A 19,089-nucleotide genomic window follows, 5' to 3' on the forward strand; every position below is an offset into this window, starting at 1 on the left:
ACTGTAAAGGTCACTGCAGCTGTCACCAGGAGGCCTGTTTCCAACAGAACTACTTTCCTCTCACTGCACTGGCTGTGCAGAGGGTACTGAGGAACCAGCTGGGGTTCTCAGCCTCAAAACCTCTGGCTGTGTGTCGTTGGGCCAGTTACTCAGCCACACCAATCCCTGGTTCCTCATCTGCAAAATGGGATCCTCAGAAAAAAAAAAAAGCTTCACGGAGTATTTTTCAAGAGTGAATAAGAGAATATACACAAGGTGCTCAGCACATAAGCAGCATCTGACAGAGGTAGCTTTCCAGGATGCCCAGGTCGGGAGAGCCCACTGTGTGGTACATATGCCGGCTCGCTTGGGCGCCATATAACTACTACATGATGGAGGAGTGAGGAAAAAGCAAGAGGAAGCCTGGAAACAACAGGGAACGTGGTGAAAGCCCGTTTCTGGAGGCTTTCCACAAGGGGCCCTAACTAGAGCTTCTGGAGACTTTGATCTGGCTTCCTTTCCCCCAAGCCCACCGAGGCCTGCTCCTAGCTGTGCCTACCCTGGACATGATTTGTTAAGGCAAATCTCACTATGGCTGACCTCAGAGCAACACATTACTTGGAACCTAGAATACTGGAGCAAGACGTGATCTCAACTCTCCTATTAACCTCCCTCATTTTACAGACAGGACACTTGGTAGGCATGGGTCCAAGGACAAGCTACAGACCAGGTCAGGCCCAGAGCAGATGCTTTTCTCTTTAGGTTGGTGCAAACTGCAGTACCAACACTGGACCCTAACACAAAAACTCTGGGCAGGGGCAGCCCGGGTGGCTCAGTGGTTTAGTGCCACCTTCAGCCCAGGGCATGATCCTGGAGACCCGAGATCGAGTCCCACATCAGCTCCCTGCACGGAGCCTGCTTCTCCCTCTGCCTGTATCGCTGTCTCTTTTTCTCTCTGTGTCTCTCATGAATAAATAAATAAATCTTAAAAAAAAAAAAAAAAAAAAACACAACTCCGGGCAGGAGTAGACATCATGAGGGAGAAACGGACCCCTATTCCAGGCTCCTCAGAGGGTGCCACATCAGGGAAATCCTCTGGGCCTTAGGAGTAGGGGTCTGACCTCTGGTTCTCTTGCAGGAGCTTCTGGATCCGGTTGGAGATGTTCTGCTCTGTCTGCTTCAGCTGCTCCTGCAGCCGCTGCCGCTCTGCGTCCAGGTAGCGCTGGCGCTCACTTAGGCCCTGCTCCAGCCGGGACTGCTCCTGCAGCGGGACAGCCAGCCAGCCTCAGCTGGCAGCCAGGGGCTCTGCATCAGTTTCTCCCCCTGCCCTGCCAGGCCTTTCTGTGTGATCTGGGCCTGGGCCTTCCCCTTGCTAGGCCCTTCGGGTACCCGTTACACAAGAGGAGGCTGGACTTGGTGATCTGTAAGGGCCCCCCTGGCAGAGAGTGAGCAGACAAGCCCCCCACATAGCCATTCACAGACCTCCTTGACTGTCTGGAGGATCTCATCCTTCTGACTGTTGCTCTGCTGAAGGAGCTGTGCGTGCTCTCGCTGCCCAAGTTCCAAGCGCCGTTCAAACTCAAGTTTCTCCAGCATCTTCTGTTCCTATAAGAAGGTAGATTCTGGTAATGGCTGGCAAGGCTCTGTGGGCGCTGGGACATGGGAGCAGGGTAAACCCACCTTTTAAACTCTGAATAGTGCAGGCTGAAGGTCTTAACACTGAGCCACATCCCCCACACCCAGTGCCTCCCACCCCCTCCCTGGGCCCAACTGTAATAAAACATTCTGTTCACGGGCAGAGGCTGGTGGGTTAGGGTCTGGGGTCCCTGGGCTTCAGACTTCTCATATGTGAAGGGGAGATACCCCATTACCCACCAAGGCTGTGTGAAGATGTGGTGAGACAAGGTAGTTAAGGGGAAAACTTTAGTTTCCCCTCTATTTAGAGAGAGGATGAATTTGTTCCTTCAAATCTTTTATAATAGTGGAGATCTTTGTTAAGGAGAAAAGTGACCCAGGAGAAAAGACACTTTATTACCTTCTTCTTCTCGTAGTCTGAGAACCTATTCTGGGGAAGGGAAAAAAAACAGCGGTCAAGAGAAGGTGACAACAGTGGGATTCCCGGGCCAGGCAGCCTGATGCCACTCAGATTCCAGCTCTACCCCACGGCATTGCATCAGAATGGCGGTTGGGGGGCAAGGGGGAGCAGTGGGGACATGGGGACCAGGGGGAAAGGTAGGCTGATAAAGGGTCCCGGGGCCTCCAGTGGACACCAGGGCAGAGAGCTCACTGTAGGAAGCTCTGCAGGACAGTTCTAGGGGTGCAGCACTGAGATGGTGTGGCGTTCCATAAAGAGGACCAAGACGTGGGATGTGTGGTTCCCTTTCTGTACAGCACACCCGCAGTGCCCCAGGGCTCCAGCCCACCACAACACAGATGCACAAAGGCACGTGTATAGATTCTGCAGAATTGTTCTACAGAGTGAAAAGCCCGGCAGTAACAGAGACGGTCACTTCAGTAAGTCATGGTGCGTCCATGCAGTGGATCACACAAGTGCTAAGTAATGGGGAGAGGATGGGGAGCCTCAGAGAAAGAGGTCTGTCACCTTTCACTCTGTGTGCACCAGGATTCTGTTCTTGTAAGAACAATGGCAACAAAACTCAACTCTGGGTTTGGTATCTGTTGAGACAGGACTCAAAGGAGATGCATTAACAGTTCATGAGGATTTCCTCCAGAGGGTGGGACTGCAGGGGTGGTGGTGGTGGTGGGGAATGGAGGTAATTCCCTTAGTTTAGGTATTTCTATATTGTTCAGATTTATAACAGGGAGCATGAATTACTCTTGTAGTTAAACATAAACACACACAGATATTTTGAAGTGGCCCCTGTATTTCGTTACCCAACTCAGAGGCCAGGATCAGTCTCTGTCTAAGCTGTAAAAGCAGCATATTATAAGGAAATTGGATTTGTCCTTTACTGAGGTAGGAGTAAAATTTTTAAAATTAACTTTTAATTATATAGATAATATCTGAATATATTCTCCTTATAAAAAAATAAAAAGCACAGCCTATAAAGTACCTACAGAGCATTCCCCAGCCTGATCCTGGTTCCCTCCTGTGCCCACTGCCATGTAAGCACCATTATCAGATCCAAGTACATACCATCTAACTTACAAAGTGCCTTTAGAAAATATAGATTTGTCTCTGTGTGTTCATATATAAATTAGGTTTTAATGAAGACAAAATTCACCTTCTGTAAAATTCATTCTTTTTAGTATGCAGTTCTAAGTGTTTTGACAAATGCAGTCATGTAACAGTCACTACAATCAAGATAGAGAAGCACCCCATCACCTCCTAAAATTCCCTCATGTCCCTTTGTCAATAAACTGTCCTCTTAGCCTTCCACCCGGCCCAGGTTAATGTCTATTACTGACCTGTTCTATTTCCTATAGATTTTCTCTCTAAACATAAGAGGGGGATTACATCCATTGTGTTCTGCAGCCTGCCCTTTTCATTTACACATATGTCTGTGATCCAAGTCTGGATAGATCTCACACACAGTAGGGACAGGACACAGCTGGCTCAGCCTTTGCCTGTTGGCAGACATTTAGGGGGCTTCCAATACTTCACTACTGCAAATAAGGTTGCAAGGAACATTCCCATGCAGGAAGCATTTACCAGTGTCTCTCTGTGGGTATGTCCGGAGAAGTAGGACTCCTGGATCATGGGCTGTGTCCATTTAGACTTCTGACCCATATTATCAGGTCATCTTCCACAGTGGGAGCACCAGTTTCCATTCCCAAGAGCAATTTATGAGGCCACGGTTTCCCCACACTCTGGCCAAGAAATTAAATTGACACTTATGCCAGTCTAAGGGAGGAAATGGTATTTTATTGTTTTAATTTACCAGTTACTGATTACTAGAGGACTTGGGCATTTTTTTCATGTTTACTGATCATCTGTACTGTTTTTGGTTTTGTTATTCAGTAAGCTCTACACCAATGCAGGGCTTGAACTCATGACCCTGAAATCAAAGTTACATGCTCGGGGGATCCCTGCGTGGCTCAGCGGTTTGGCGCCTGCCCTTGGCCCAGGGCGCGATCCTGGAGTCCCGGGATCGAGTCCTGCGTCAGGCTCCTGGCATGGAGCCTGCTTCTCCCTCTGCCTCTCTCTCTTTCTCTCTCTGTGTCTATCATGAATAAATAAATAAATCTTTAAAAAAAAAAAGAAAAGAAAACAAAGTTACATGCTCTACTGAATGAGCCAGGCAGGTGCCCCTCATATGTACTAGAGGATTCCTGACGTACCTGTTGATAGATCTCTACCCCTTCCCTCCCTTGGGATAGTTTTTTGCTTCTTACCGCTTCAAAAAAGTGCTTTATGTAGTCAGCCTGCTAATCCTGCATAAGAAGTGTGTGTTGCAAATACTTCCTGAGAGTAAAAACTGACATGATTTCCCTGGATAGAAATCTCCCCCTCTAATTCTCACAGAGCAGCAAGAAGATAAAACTACAAAGGCATTCATGGTGGCACGGTCAAACAGGGAAGGGTGGCACTAGGGAATCAGAGATTGATAAAAAGTCCTTGGAAGATAAGAAGCCAAACCTGTGGCCATTGGTGTCCCCTCTACCTGCCTCAGAGACCTCGGGCTGTGGGCCCTCTGTGGGAGCTCAGGTGGGGCCAGAGGCGTTTCCTGACTGGCTTGTTAGGTGCTCCCGGCTGATATGGCAAAGCCTGGCCAAGCTTCCTCCTCTATGCCCATCCTAGGCTAGTTCACCCCCTGGGAGGGCCAGCCCCAGGCTGTGTTGACACATGTGCCTCCCTGACTTCCCCACAGACAGAGAGCAGGAGAGCATGAGAAGCGTCCTACATGGCAAGGGCCACTGAGGCAGGAAGTACTTGCTGAGAGAACAACGAGCAATACGGACACAATCCCTACTGAGAACATCCCACAGGAGACTTCTCGGAGGACGCAGGATTTAGACAGAACTGAAGGATGCGATGGGTAAGCAGGGAGAATTCTAGACGGAGGAACTGCAAGTTCACAGGTCCCGAGGGGTTCAAGGAACCGAGAGGAGCCTGGTGCAGCTCAGGTTTGCTGAGGTGGTAAGGGGAGGCGGCGGAGGCTCTGTGAAAGCATCTAAGCACACTGGTCTGGATGGAGGTGAATTTGAATTTGATGGAGGAACCCAGGGCCCGCAGCTCTGAACAACCCGCCAGTGCTCAGGGCCCCCTGCACACACACGCCCCCACTCCACACGTCAGTAGGCAGGTACGGCTTACCTGCCACTCTATCTCCTCCCTGGAGAATCTGTCCGTGGGACCGTCAGGGCTGTCCCGGGAGGTGTCGGCTCCGTCCTGCTCCAGGACTGGCAGCAAGTACTGAGAAGGAGGGTAGTATTCCAGCCCGGACTCTGCAAGAGATGATACAGACTGACTGGGAGGGAGGGGACAGAGCCATCAGCTGCTACAGCCTCTGACTTCTCCCCAGCATCCTGTCCCACCTGCCTGGTCGGTCCACTGCTGCCCTGCCCTGGACTAAACCAGCCCCTCCATCTTGCTCACTAGTCCTAATGCCAGGGCCTGGAATGCTGCAAGCACTGAAGAAGTGTCAGTTGAGTGAATAAATAGGCTGGCCAGCTGCCTCTTTACCACCTGAGTGAGAATGAGGTGATGTGAAGAAGGAGATTAGTGGAGAATTCTGGGTCCATACTTTCCTGTGTGAGACCTTGGGCAAGACCCTCACCTTCTCTGGCCCTGCATATTTTTCTCCTGTATAACTTGACAGGGTTCGTACCCTCTACCCATTTTTTAGTGGGTTGCTTGCCTTGTTCTTGCCGATTTATAGGTATTCCTTACATACTGTAGCTAATGACCTTAGGTCTATGTTATTTATTGCAACTATCTTCTTCTAGATGGTAACCGTTTTAATGATGGTATCCTTTTGAGATAAACTTTTATTTTTTATTTATTTTTTTAAAAGATTTTATTTATTTATATAAGAGAGAGACAGAGAAGCAGGCTCCCTCTGGGAGGGAGGAGGGAGCAGGAAACCTGATGCAGGACTTGATCCCAGGACCCTGGGATCACACCCTGAGCTGAAGGCAGATGCTCAACCACTGAGCCACCTAGGTGTTCCAAGGTAAAGAACTTTTAGATTTTAATATGGCCAAAGTTGTCTTTTAAAAATATAAACGGGAAAGGAAATACTAAAAGTAGACAGTAGGTATATGAAAAAATATTCAAATAACCAAGGACATGAACATTACAATAACAGTAGGCTGCCTTGTTTATCCGTCAGAATAAACAAACTTAGAAGACCTTTAAAGACACCCAGTGTTATTTGTAGGAAGGAGAAAAGGGTCCTCTTAGAAGCCTCTCACAGGAATCTAAACTCGCGCAGTGCACAGCGCTTAGCCCCTTTCACCTGCCAGCCCCACTGCAGCCTGCCCTAGAGGAATAAGCCTAGTGTGCCAGTGAGAGGTGGGTTAAAATGCTCATAACAGTGGAAGACTGGAAATAGCCTCATGTTCACCAAAAGGGGAGGCTACATAAGCTGTGGGGCTCTACCATGTGAAATACTATACAGCACTTTAAAACAAGACCAATCCATCCATTTTGAGATAGGAAAAGGCCTAAGACCTATTCTTTTTTTTTTAATGGCTTTTTTATTTTTTATTCATGAGAGACAGAGAGAGAGAGAAAGAGAGAGAGAAACAGAAGCAGAGACACAGGCAGAGGGAGAAGCAGGCTCCATGCAGGGAGCCTGACGTGGGACTCGATCCCGGGTCTCCAGGATCAGGCCCTGGACTGAAGATGGCACTGAACCGCTGAGCCACCCGGGTTGCCCCCTAAAACCTATTCTTGAGTGAAAAAAGCAGGGCTCAGAACCACAATAATATGTTATCTTTTATGGGTTAAAAAATGTTTTTAAAATAAGAGCAAACCCCAAAACTTTACATACATACGTATACCTACTACACCGTTTAAATAAATTGAAGAATTATTTCTCAAGCTGTATAGTAGTAGGTATACATATGCTCATTGTTTTATTCTCTGTCTTGACACCTAGAAATTACGTAATTTAAAAATCTTTTAAGGAAATAAAGGGTTTGACTGGGGGAATGGGTGAAATAGGTGAAGGGCATTAAGCAGCACACTTATATAGTGATGAGCACTGAGTCACATACAGAATTAAGTCATCATATTGTACACCTGAAGTTAATATAACAATTATACTTGAAAGAATTTGTCTAGCTCTACCACTGGCCAGGATTCACATTAGAATCACCTGTTGCTCAAAGACTAATTGGATAGGTGTGTGGCCCGAGTAGCTGCTGTGTGATGTGTAACTTTTTTAACTGAAGTATCACATACAGAAAGTGCACAAAGTCTTCATGTATAACTTGGTGAATGTTTAAAAGTACATACACCCTTATGAACAGGAATTGGGTTTGGTTCAGCGCTCATGTGCTGATTAAAGTGTGTATTCCTTTGTGTCTAGCTTTTCTCACTGCACGTCGCATCTGCGAGGTTCACCACTGCTGTGGCAGTAAAACTTTTTTTGTTCTTTTTGATTGCTGTGGAGTATTCACATGTGAGTCTGAAACAGTGTATTTACCCATTCTACCACTGATGGGCATGTAGGTTGTGTCTGGTTTGGGCTATTATGAACAGTGCTGCCACGAATATTTCTGTACTTGGCTTTTGACATATATTCATATGTACTTTCCCAGAACACACCTAGGTATAGAATTGATGGGCCACAGCGTGTTTGAATTTTCAGCTTTAGGAGGTATTAACAATAATTTTTGGAAGCAGTTTTTGACTTACACTCCTACCTGTTGTGTATGGAAGCTGTCGCTCCACGTGCTTGGTAATTCTTTGTCCTGACATTAATTTTAGCCATTTCAATTCGGTGTGTTAGGATTGAAGTGTCTCTGTGCAGTTTTAATTTGCTTTTTTTCCTATTGAAAAAAATGATGTTGAGAATTTGGGGGGGATACTAATGGCCATGTGGATATTCTCTTTTGTAAAATTCCTATTTGAGTCTTTTGACAATGCCTTTTCCTTCATCTTTGTATGGGCCAGAAGCAGCCCTTTGTTGGATGTTTTGCAAATATCCTTTCTAACTTCATGACTGCTCTTTCTTTCCCTAAATGGGGTCTTTTCGATGTTAGTGAAATGTAACTTATCAACCTTCTATGGTTGGTGCTGCCTGTCTCCTATTGAAGGAAGAAATTAAGGTTCTTTACCCCCATACAGATATCCAATTGAACTGGAATCATTTATTGAAAAGACTTTGCTTTCCTTTCTTGTTTTGCAATGGCCCCTTTGTCACCCACACCTGACTGTGTGTATGGGTCTTGGCCATGTTCTACAAGCTCCGCAGGAGCCATCAGGCAGATAGGAGGTGGCCGGGTATTCTGGCCTCCCCTTGGGGTGCCCAGACCAGTGGTGGCCCTGGGTGTTAGCTGCGCTGTCACTCCTCTGAGTCCAGTCCACCGTGGCCTGTCCTGGATGATCCCAATGACCCCCAACTAGTCCCTGACCTCCATGCTTGCTTTCTCCAGGCCCTTCTCTTCCCTGCAGCTGGATGAGTCCTCTCCTGGGTGACACCAGACCCAGGTGGCCTCTCCAGCCCCTCACCTGTTTCCCCTCCCTTTGTGTGGCCACCCCTACCTGCCTCTCTGCAGCCTGCTTCCCACCATGTACCCCTCTAAGCCCTTCAACCTGCTTCTCCTCCTGACAGCAACAGCCTTCTCTCCTTCTTAAGTCCTAAATACCCTCAGGTTTTGGTCGAGCCCCTTTCTCAGATATTCTCTGATGCCCTAACCTAACCAGTAATGAGAGTTCCTGTGACCATCTGCTCTGCCTGTTTCTCCTGCTAGACGTGGTGAGATCTGAGCAGGTGGGGGCTGTGGCCTCCCAGGTCTCTGCTATCCCCTAAGTCTGGGTGGCATAGGGCAGTGGCTGGGACCATGCTTGCGCACTGGGTGAAGGAGGCAGGCTGCCTGGCCTTACCTTTGCAGAGGAACTGCTGAATGGCCTGGGTGCCGGCACTGCATACCTCCTGCGGGGGGTAAACCATGGACGAGGCGTCGAGGTTCAACGTCTGCAGACACAAGGGAAATATCTTTTTTTTTTTTTTTAATTTTTTTATTTTTATAATAGTCACACACACAGAGAGAGAGAGAGAGAGAGAGAGAGAGAGAGGCAGAGACATAGGCAGAGGGAGAAGCAAGCTCCATGCACCGGGAGCCCGATGTGGGATTCGATCCCGGGTCTCCAGGATCGCGCCCTGGGCCAAAGGCAGGCGCTAAACCGCTGCGCCACCCAGGGATCCTGGGAAATATCTTTATATGTGTTGTCAACACAATCCTAAAGCACCTGGTTTAGTTACAGAGTTGAATGTTTGAATTGAGTCTCCTCTGCAGGGGCAGCTTATCTGTCTTGTTCCTGCTGCATTTCTAGCACCTAAAATAGTGCCTGGCATGCGGCTAGCATGTGATTCATGTTTTTTGGGTAAAAACATAAATAAGTGGAAAAAAGGGAAATTGTTTAAAGAAATACTCATATTCTCTCACTTTGGTATATTTATAAAAAAATTTGGGGATCCCTGGGTGGCTCAGCGGTTTAGCGCCTGCCTTTGGCTGGGGGCATGATCCTGGAGATCTGGGGTCAAGTCCCACGTCAGGCTCCCTGCATGGGGCCTGCTTCTCCCTCTGCCTGTGTCTCTGCCTCTCTCTCTATGTCTATCATGAATTAAATAAATAAAATCTTAAAAAAATTTTTTTTGGAGAAATCTCTATCAAACTCAAAATGGTTTCCTCTAAAGGGTAGATTCTGGGGTACTTTCTACATGAACTTGGAATTTAGCAATGTGATTTTTATAAGTAAAAAACTCAATGTTTACATGGGCACATGTGCATCTGCTTACGGGTTTATGAGGCCTAGAAAACAGGGATCTAGTTCACACAAATGCCCATGCTGCTGTCCACTGCCATGCTGTGAGGTTTTCTGTGGATTTTGTTTGTTGAGCCAAGCCCTTCTGCTAGCTTCTCACTTGTTCCCAGAGGCCTCCTGGACTCAGCACAAGTTACCTAACGCCCATTTCAGGAGCGCATACCCTCTCTACCCTTCCCCACCCCAGGGGAAGGCCTGAGGGACAAGGCAGGAGGTCGCTGAGTGGAAAAAGCAGCTCAGATGCGCCCCAGCGCTGGCCAGCACAGCTCTTGCACCCGGTAACATGCACTGCAGCAGGGAGTCTACCCTGGAGCAGAGGAACCGATTGCCTGGGTTTGGGGGGCCTGAGAGCAGAAAACCCCACCCTAGGAGGCTGAATCCGAAGAAAATTCACCCACATGGGTGATACTGGTCACCCTCAGTAAAGCGTGCTGGATGCTGGGGCTGCACCACCTAGTTTGGTGGCCCTGAGCTATGCCTGGCCGTGTAAGTTTACATTTTCACTGACTATAATGAACGTGAATTTAAAGCTCAGTCCCTCAGTTGCACTGGCCACGTTTCAAATGTGCAACATCCACAGGCAGCAGGCCGCTGCTACATGGGACATAGATTGTGGGTGTTCCTGTTACCGGCAGGAGCGGCAGCTGGACGCCACTGCAGGTGGTCACTCAGCCATGGTGTCAGACCCCAGCTGGTCCTGTCCCAGCTGTGTGCCCTTGAGCAGGCCAGCTGACTTCCCTGAAGCTCCCTCAGAGTTCAACAGGCATGCTATCACGCAGTAGCAGGGCTGTTCGATGGGTAATAGGAGATAACTCGTGAGAAAGACCTTGGCCTTAATGGAATGGCTGTCTGTGGTCTCATCCTGGAAAAGGGTTTGGCCAATGCCCTACCAAAAAGCTCAAAAGCTTTTTTTTTTTTTTTTAAAGAATAGACGAGGGGCACCTGGGTGGCTCGGTTTGTTTAGCATTTGTTCAGCTCAGGTGATGATCCCAGGGTCCTGGAATCGAGTCCTGCATAGGACTTCCTGCTCAGTGGGGAGTCTGCTTGTCCCTCTCTCTGCCCCTGCTCATGTTTTCTTATCCTCTCTTTCCCTCTCTGTTCCTCCCCCTGCTCATGTGCACATGCTCACTGTCCATGGCTCAGTTTCTTCATCTCTAAAGGCGCACAACACTATCTGGCTCGCAGGATTTTCCTGAGGATTCAGGTTAAATACCTTGCCTTACGAAGCACCAGAAAAATGTGAGCTGTCTTGTCACCACGACTGTTAAGAGCCCACCTTCCCTGAGCTGCTTTGTGTCAGTGTCTCTTAAGGCCTGAACTGTATGTCCCCCAAAAACACATATAAGAAGTCCTAATCCCTTGTACCTCAGATGTCACTGTATTTAGATATAAGATCTTTAAAGAGGAAAACAAATTCAAAATGAAGTCACCAGGCTGGGCCCTAATCCAGTAAGACTGGTGTTCTTATAAGAGGAAAACGGACACATGCACATATGGAGGGAAGATGATGCAAGGACACACTGAGAAGGTGGCCATCTACAAGCCAAGGAGAGAGGCCTCTGAAGCAAACAACTCGGCCTACACCTTGATGTTGGAATTCCAGCCTCCAGAGCCATGAGAAAATAAATCTGTTGTTGGAACCATCCAGCCTGTGGTGCTTTGTTATGGCGGCCCTGGCAAACACACAGGGACCCAGGAAGTGCTTGTACCCTCTCCTGACAACACTCAGTTTCTACACCTCCTAATGAGGCTACTCTCTCCATCATGAAGTGCTGGCTCTTTGCGATCCAGACCCACCAGACACAGCAACTGCCAACCATGTCAGATCCCCTCATTCTTCCCTTAACACATCCTGTGCTTTCTACTTCCTGTGTCCTCCGTACTGTCCCCTCACCCAAATGCTCCGTTACCAGCATCTACTTCTCCAAAGCTAGTTCCTCTTTCAAGGTCTGGCTCAAACACCACATCTTTTACAAAGTGCCGACCCCACCAGGATTCAGCATTCTGTCCTCACACTAGGTGTGTTTTTTTTTTTTTTTTTTTTTTTAGGAGTGTGTTTTTCTGCCTCCAACATGGCAGCAAGAGTCACATAATTACAACTGTTTGACATTGTCCTCTCTGTGAGCTTGAGATCTCTGTGGGCCCAGCACCCCACAAGCAGGGGAGGCATTTAGGAATGTGGGAAGGGGAGGTGGATTGGCCAGAGAGAAGTGGTTCTGCACTTACTTCCAGGGTTCGAACATGCGCCAGAAGCTGTGGCAACCTCTGAATCTCATTATTGCTGATGTCAAGAGTACGTAAGCTTCGAAGTTCCCCCACGGTGTCTGGAAGCTCCTTCAGCTTGTTATCTGGAGAGATCCCAACGGCAAAGCTCAACTCCCCAAAGCCCTTTCACCAGTTTCCTGCCTGACACCGCCAGGACTTGGGGGCAAGTGGGCACTTCATGTTGACCTCGGGGCATGTGCCAGGTCCCAAGACCTGAGGCTCCATGAAGAAAAGCAAAGTGGTTGAGTTTCAGTGACCTAGGTTTGAGAACATTGTTACTCCACCACTTACTAGCTGAGTGACTTTGGAAAATGGATTTTACCTCTTTTGGCCAGTTCTCTCATTTGTAAAATGGGGATAATGATACTATTTGTCTTCATAGGAATATCAAAGGATTCAATGGAACTATGCATATGAAGCCCTCAGCACACTGCCTGTAATAGAGTAAGTGATCAATAAACATGGTATCATTATTTTTATCTTTATGTGTCACCAAAGAGTAAACTGAGGCATTTTGTGCAGAAAGTGCTTAAGGTCAACAAGAGGACATCAGGGAGCTGGGGGTATGGGAGAGAAGCATCCTGCATGAGACTCTGTCACTATCACACTGGGTGGTCTTGAGCAAGTCACTGCTGTCAGCCTTCTTTTTTCACCTGTCAATGGGGGAGCACATCTTCCTGTCCTTGCCCCATGGACTTGGGAGGCTTGCTGCATTGCTGACTGAGGAAGTGCTCCTTCCTGAGTGTGAAGCATTCACTGTCACAACCTTTACTGTGGCTCCTGAATGGCTCTCCCCGTGCTGGGCTGCCACTCCAACTGCTCCTTGTTATTACAAATATGAGTGTCTGAGTCTGGGAGCCCAGCTGTCAGGACTGTCTGCCCTCCTCTCTGTAAGGCCCTGATGAGTCACAGGAACTCTCCTGATGCCCTGTCTCGGTCACCATGGAGACAGACACCCTCCCCCCTCCCCCGCTGCAAACAGGGGGTTTATAGGGATGCCCCAGGACTGGCTGCTCAGGACTGGCTCCTGGGAGAGCGCTCTGCAGATGCTGTTGAGACATCCCAGAGCTGATTGGAAGCCACATGGATAGGGCTTTCTGGCCCCTACCTTTCATATTGAGGGTCTGGAGCTGGATCAGGTTCCCAATGGAACGTGGGAGATACGTCAGTTGATTCTTTTCCACATTCAATACCTAAGAAAGAGGGAAGAATGACATGAGAACCCACATGCAGAGAACAGTGTCTATGCCTGCCTCAGGCCAGGCAGCATCTGGGCACCACATACACCTTTGGTTTCTCCTGACAGCCTTTTGAGGGGGCATCAGTTGTTACAATCCCGGGTCAGAGAAAACAGGCTCCGAGTGGTGAAGTCACAAGCCCAAGAGAGCTGAGCCAGTTTTTACTGAGGTTCTATCATTTATGCAGACCACAACAGCCCAATGATGACCCCACAAGCAAGCAAGCAAGCAGGAAGAAGGGGACTAGTAGGTTCAGGGACCAGAGGAGGCGACCTGTGATGGGGCTCTAGGAATCCCAGCATCGGGGGAAGGAAGCAGAGCTGCATGATGGCAGCAGGATCTGTCTGAGGTCTCTAGCCTGGCAGCCGGTGGTGCCCAGATGGGAACACACACTCACCGGTTTCTGCAGGCTGTGTGCCCTCCCAGAGGCGGCACTGTGAGAGGGGCAAGGTCAACAGGATGGCACACTGAATACTCATTAAATATTGATGCGATGGAAAGTTAAGCGGCCATTAAAAATAATGTGGCAGATGAATATTTGATGAGCTGAAAGATGGTTAGGAGTTATTGCCAGGTATCCAAAAATTACAAAATGATGAATGCAACAATTCTGTAAAAATATACATGTTAAACAAAGTCCCTAGAGATCTTACACCCAGATATTCACTGTGGTTTCCTAAGGAGTGGCAATTCGTATTATTCGGCCACATGTTCTGTGTGCCCTTGGGCAAGCGACAGGCATCCCTCTGGACCTCAACTTTCTCATCTGTAAGATGCAATGACATCACCCACACTGTAGGGTTGTTCATTCAACGTCACTTCTTGGTCTCTTCTATGTTCGAGGCAGTGTGTGAAGTGGGAGTGCTGCCCTCAAAGGACTACATCTCAGCCAAACAGTAAAGCCTTTCATTAACTACAAACTGCTGTTAGTGCTGCCAAGGAAATAAGCTGGGGCTGAGACAGAGGCCCAGGAGGTAGATACTCTGACAGGGAGGTTGGGAAGATCCTCAGGGACATCTGGGCTAGGAGATGATGAGCAACTCAGACAGAAGGGAGAGGAGAGGCCTGCATTGAGAGGCCCTGCCTGCAGCGGAGCAGAAAGGCCAGAAGGGGTTTAGGAGCTGGCTGCTGGGAGCAAGGGGGATAGCAGAGAAGGCTAGAAAGCAAGAGGGCCCACCATACAGGGTGTGCAGGGGCACAGTGGAGAGCATAGATCTTAATCTGAGTATGCAGAAAAGCCTTCATAAAACGGGACTAATGCTAGCACCTTCCTGACAGGGAGGCTGCAGCAAATCAATAGATAAAATGAGGGAAACACTTAGCTCCGCACAGGCATGCAGGGGACTACGAGTGATCAGAAGTGGGAGGATAAGTCAGAGTGCTGAATTCATCACTTCCTGCTTCCTTCCTTGTGGAAGCTCACAGTGAAATCCCAAAAGCACATGCCAATAGTATGGTATTGAGACTCTCACAGCTTGGATTGCCATGGCCAGGGTGTCACCAAGCTTCCTGACAAGAAAGGGATAGAGGGAGCTGGAAGCAAGGCGAGCCCTGGCCAGAGCCCAACCAGAACTCTCCAGGCTCATACAGTTTCTCACTTGCAATCAGAAGTGGGTGTTCTGTGTCCTGCAGCCATACCTGCAGGGCAGTCAGCTGCCCTATGTCATCAGGAAGAGCTGACAGCTGATTATTGTGAAGATCCAGAACCTGCAGAAGGAAGACAAGCTTAGGGGTCACATCACCGACGGAGAAAGCCCACAGATCTGAGGCTCCAGGGAGGCGAGAAGACGCCACGGTCTTTTCCTGCCTTTGGTGTTGAAACAACACCAGCCCCTCCTCTTCAACTACACAATTGATCATTCCATCTCAGCTCCTTTTTCAAAACGTTATACCATTTCTTTCTTTTCTTTATCAAATATTTTTAACTGTTGAGCGATAAAAGTATGCTATGAAATGGTCTGCATAAGCATTCATGTTAAAAAGGGAAACCCTTGGGGATCCCTGGGTGGCTCAGCGATTTAGCACCTGCCTTTGGCCCAGGGCATGATCCTGGAGTCCCAGGATTGAGTCCTGCGTCAGGCTCCCTGCATGGAGCCTGCTTCTCCCTCTGCCTGTGTCTCTGCCTCTCTCTCGCTCTGTGTCTCATGAATAAATAAATAAAAAATCTTAAAAAGAAAAAGACTACCAAATGTGCAATAATATACTGATGCTGGTTCTCTGTGGAGTGTGAAATGACATTTTTCCTCCTTTGCTTTAACTGTAGATAATTTTTTTAACAATCCAAATGAGTACACAGATATGCTTCATTTATATATAAGTGAAATATATACACAAGTATAAAATACATATTTAAAAAACATAGAAGATGCCATGTATTTTATCACAAAAATAATAAGTGTTGGACCAGAATAGCAAAGAGAAGTGAAAAAACCACCTCAACTCCTACAAGCCAGGGTTAACCACAAGAAACACTTTGATGCCTGACACTGCCATCGTTTCCCTTATTGTGCATATCCACTGCCAAAGCTCATGTTCATGTGCAATAATCCTGAGGTCATAGGCCACATGTACTACGAATCTGTCCCAGTCACTCTCCTGGAAAGGCTGACCATCAGGAGGAAGTCAGCCCAGATCACGGGGCTTCCTGCGTTGCCCCCTGATGCCTGGCATCCCTCTGGGGCCTTCTTGTTTGGGTCCATTATTCTCCATACTCTCTGTGAGTCCACCTGCTATAAGTTTATGCTTTGCCTTTCTACCTGTTGGGCAAGCTTCCCTGAAGGCAGGGCCTGTGGCTGGTTATCTCTGTAACCCCACTCTGTGCACAGCACTCAAAAGGTGGCCTATAAACTGTGCTGACCCAACCCCAGCCTATCAAGTTAGGCCCACCTGGCATAAACTTTAACAAAGGGAGCTTGAGCTGTCACATGCAGCAGGCAGAGACCCTGACACCTGGGAGAAGGGCCCCCAGTACCTTGATGGTTATGAGATTCAGTAGGCTGCAGGATTTAGGGAGCAGGGAAGTGAGATGATTCGTATGGACAATCAACACCTGTATAGAAAAGATTTGTAGCATGTTAGCCTGAGGAAGAGCAGCAAACAGGGCAGCTAGCTTGGTGCATGATGCACTACAGATCCTGCCTGCCCGGTATTCTCTGTTCTCCCAATGGGGGATGTGGTTCAGAATCACAGAACCTCCAAATGTGGAATCACAGGACCTGAAAACCTGTAATTTCAAGGGTGAAAGGGATCTTCAAGACCTAATGCTACTTTCCATCCTGAGAAGGGTCCCTGTGTAGCTGTCCTGATCTTAACCTCCCTTAGCTTAGCAACTTCACATGGGGAACAGAGAATAATAAAGTACCTGCCTCTGAAAGCTGCTGTATGATTAACTAACAGACAAAAAGCACTAAGCCCAGGGCTTGCCTGGGGTCCGGTGCTCAATCCACGTCATCTGTTGCTATTTCTATAGCATTGACCCCTGCATAGAAACTTCTAGTGTCCAGGAGCTCACCAGGCTATTGGTATGGAACACTTATTATCTCCATTAGATAATTCATTTAGAATGCTATGCTCTCAGCTGCCTACATGCAAAGCTGTGATGCCTTTCTGAAAAATCATTCATTTCATTCTTAATCTCTGCTGGGTGACTAGAATGAAATAAGCTCAGTTTTCATTATTATTAACAATGAGGTCTCCCAGTGTTTACTGTGGCAGGCATCATACCCGGCGCATTCACATCTCCATCTACCTACCTCCCCCCTGCCTGTCACTCATTTAATAGTTCTCATGATACCTCTGCAAGAGTAGAACTAGAATTAGGAATGTCTTCATTTCATAGATGAAGAAACGGATATAAGAGTTGGCGGAAGTTGCCCAACTCATGAGGGGCAAAGCCAGGATGTGACCCAGGACCATCTGATGCCAAATCCAACTTTTCTAACTGTACAAACAGCTACTTCAAGCTGAAAGGGTGAGAATGAGGGAGAAGGGAGCTGTCCATGCCAAAAAGAGGGTGCCTAAAAGTCCCACCTGATTTCAAACATGCAAATATACAATAAACAAGTCTGTGAAAATGAAGATTCACCTTACCTTCTTCTGTAGAACTTTGCATGTTGCAAAAGCCCCAAATGGAATCTAAGATAAGAGAAAGAAGTCAGTTCCTCCCTTCCTGCTGGGTTTGTTTTCTGAGTGGCACACATGTGAGGGAGAGATGGGGCAAGAGGTGATCAAGTACAAAATCCTCAAGTGGAGAGCAGTGCTAAGCCAAGAGGGTGGCAGAGGAGGCTGGTGAGGAGTGCTGCTGGGGATGTGGTCAGCCATCATCTGCAATCAGCTGGCAGGAGACTGCCCTGCCCAGCTCCGGCTCATACACTATCCCCATCACAAGCTCTACTGGAGCAAAAGAAAGATCTCTGGTGCTATAGAGGCTGGAGAAACCCAGATTCTTCAAGTTCCCTAGAAATCTATGGGTATATTTTGTAGACTCCTTGATTCTTGTACACTATTTCGAGACCAATGATCATCTCAATTCTTTTGAATAAGAACAAAATCTAAGAAAACTTCTCTTGACTAATGCTTCTGGTGTTTAAAAAGTTCCAGTCCACAGCTGTCTTAGGGACATTGTGATCCAAGTGAAAAGGACAGATCAAATTCACAGCCAGAACACTCCCCCAGTTTACCTCTGAGAGCTCACATTTAGAGATGTCAAGAATATCATCAGCCCCAGCTTCTTTTGCCTGATGGTAAAAAGAATAATAATTTGAAAATTGTTCAAACAAAACACCCTTGCAGAATGGACAAACCAGCCAAAGAAACAGGATTAAGGAGCTGTATGAGACCACAGACACCATCTTGTTCAATTAGTCCATTTGCAAGTGTACCAATGATCCCTGTTTCAATGGGGCTTGAGGTCCAGCATGGAAGAGCAAATGAACAAATGATAATTGCCATCAGTTCCCTGGGAGAGAGGCGCAAGGCACTCCAGAGCACCAGGCAAGTGGCCTCACTGATGCTTTGAGTCAGAGATTTTCTCTGGGGGTCAGGGAGGCAGATGGGAGAGAGGGAGCACACAGCTTCTTTGGGTGCAGTGTGGAACTCTGTTTTATGAGGGCAGAGGCAGAGATGGACTTGGGGGAAACCCACTTTCCCTCACCAGACACATCTGATACTCCAGGCGTTTCCGAGCCTCCTCACTGGGTTTCCGCTTCCGGAAGAAGAGTGGCATCTTTCTTTCTCCCCCTGGAGTAATCTCCAGGACTCTAGGGCATAGGAGAGAAATCAGGGCCTGGGGGATCTCTCACACTCAGGACAGGCAGCACGGTAACACAGAACACATAGCTGATTTACTGGACTGTATGATTCCTTGAGGTCAACATCTGTATCTATCTCAACCATTCATCTGTGCCATGAGCCCAGCATAGCAGGTCTTTCTAAGGATGTTCTCTGAGAACTCATAATAGACAGGACTGATGAATCACTTCCTGAAACCCTTTCAGAGTGGCATCAGCTACATTATAAGAAAAAGACTTCTTTGTTGAATAAAAATTCCAAAGCAGTCCTCAGACGCCTTACCACCCTCACAGCTACTATTCCATCTGATTCTCACTGCAGATCAGTTTAAAGTGATGAAATGGATGTATAAGCTGT

The 19,089-nt window shown here is 47.8% G+C and overlaps 1 protein-coding gene and 1 long non-coding RNA gene across 6 annotated transcripts in view; one reads left to right on the plus strand and one right to left on the minus strand.

Moving 5' to 3' along the window:
- Positions 1 to 19,089, minus strand: part of LRSAM1 (leucine rich repeat and sterile alpha motif containing 1) — a 39,196-nt gene that overhangs the window by 18,115 nt on the left and 1,992 nt on the right. For 3 of the 5 annotated variants that reach the window (XM_038549303.1, XM_038549301.1, XM_038549302.1), the window contains exons 3-14: positions 18,596 to 18,701; positions 18,123 to 18,179; positions 17,533 to 17,577; positions 16,415 to 16,492; positions 15,082 to 15,150; positions 13,314 to 13,398; positions 12,167 to 12,288; positions 8,999 to 9,089; positions 5,258 to 5,388; positions 2,015 to 2,044; positions 1,462 to 1,584; positions 1,101 to 1,240 (exon numbers count right to left, since the gene is read on the minus strand). In XM_038549303.1, coding sequence (XP_038405231.1) covers positions 1,101 to 1,240; positions 1,462 to 1,584; positions 2,015 to 2,044; positions 5,258 to 5,388; positions 8,999 to 9,089; positions 12,167 to 12,288; positions 13,314 to 13,398; positions 15,082 to 15,150; positions 16,415 to 16,492; positions 17,533 to 17,577; positions 18,123 to 18,179; positions 18,596 to 18,667 — 1,043 coding nt within the window. In that variant the 5' untranslated portion in view covers positions 18,668 to 18,701. Of the gene's footprint in view, positions 1 to 1,100; positions 1,241 to 1,461; positions 1,585 to 1,659; positions 1,755 to 2,014; positions 2,045 to 5,257; positions 5,389 to 7,815; positions 7,942 to 8,998; positions 9,090 to 12,166; positions 12,289 to 13,313; positions 13,399 to 15,081; positions 15,151 to 16,414; positions 16,493 to 17,532; positions 17,578 to 18,122; positions 18,180 to 18,595; positions 18,702 to 19,089 lie in introns of those variants that run through there. The other 2 variants (XM_038549304.1, XM_038549305.1) reach the window with 2 other exon arrangements.
- Positions 1,689 to 12,649, plus strand: LOC119873368. Its single transcript, XR_005364959.1, has 3 exons — positions 1,689 to 1,884; positions 4,812 to 4,979; positions 12,588 to 12,649. It is a non-coding gene; the product is annotated as an uncharacterized LOC119873368 (long non-coding RNA).

Source organism: Canis lupus, chromosome 9 (assembly GCF_011100685.1).
Source record: "Canis lupus familiaris isolate Mischka breed German Shepherd chromosome 9, alternate assembly UU_Cfam_GSD_1.0, whole genome shotgun sequence".
In the NCBI taxonomy this organism is placed as follows: Eukaryota; Metazoa; Chordata; class Mammalia; order Carnivora; family Canidae; genus Canis; species Canis lupus.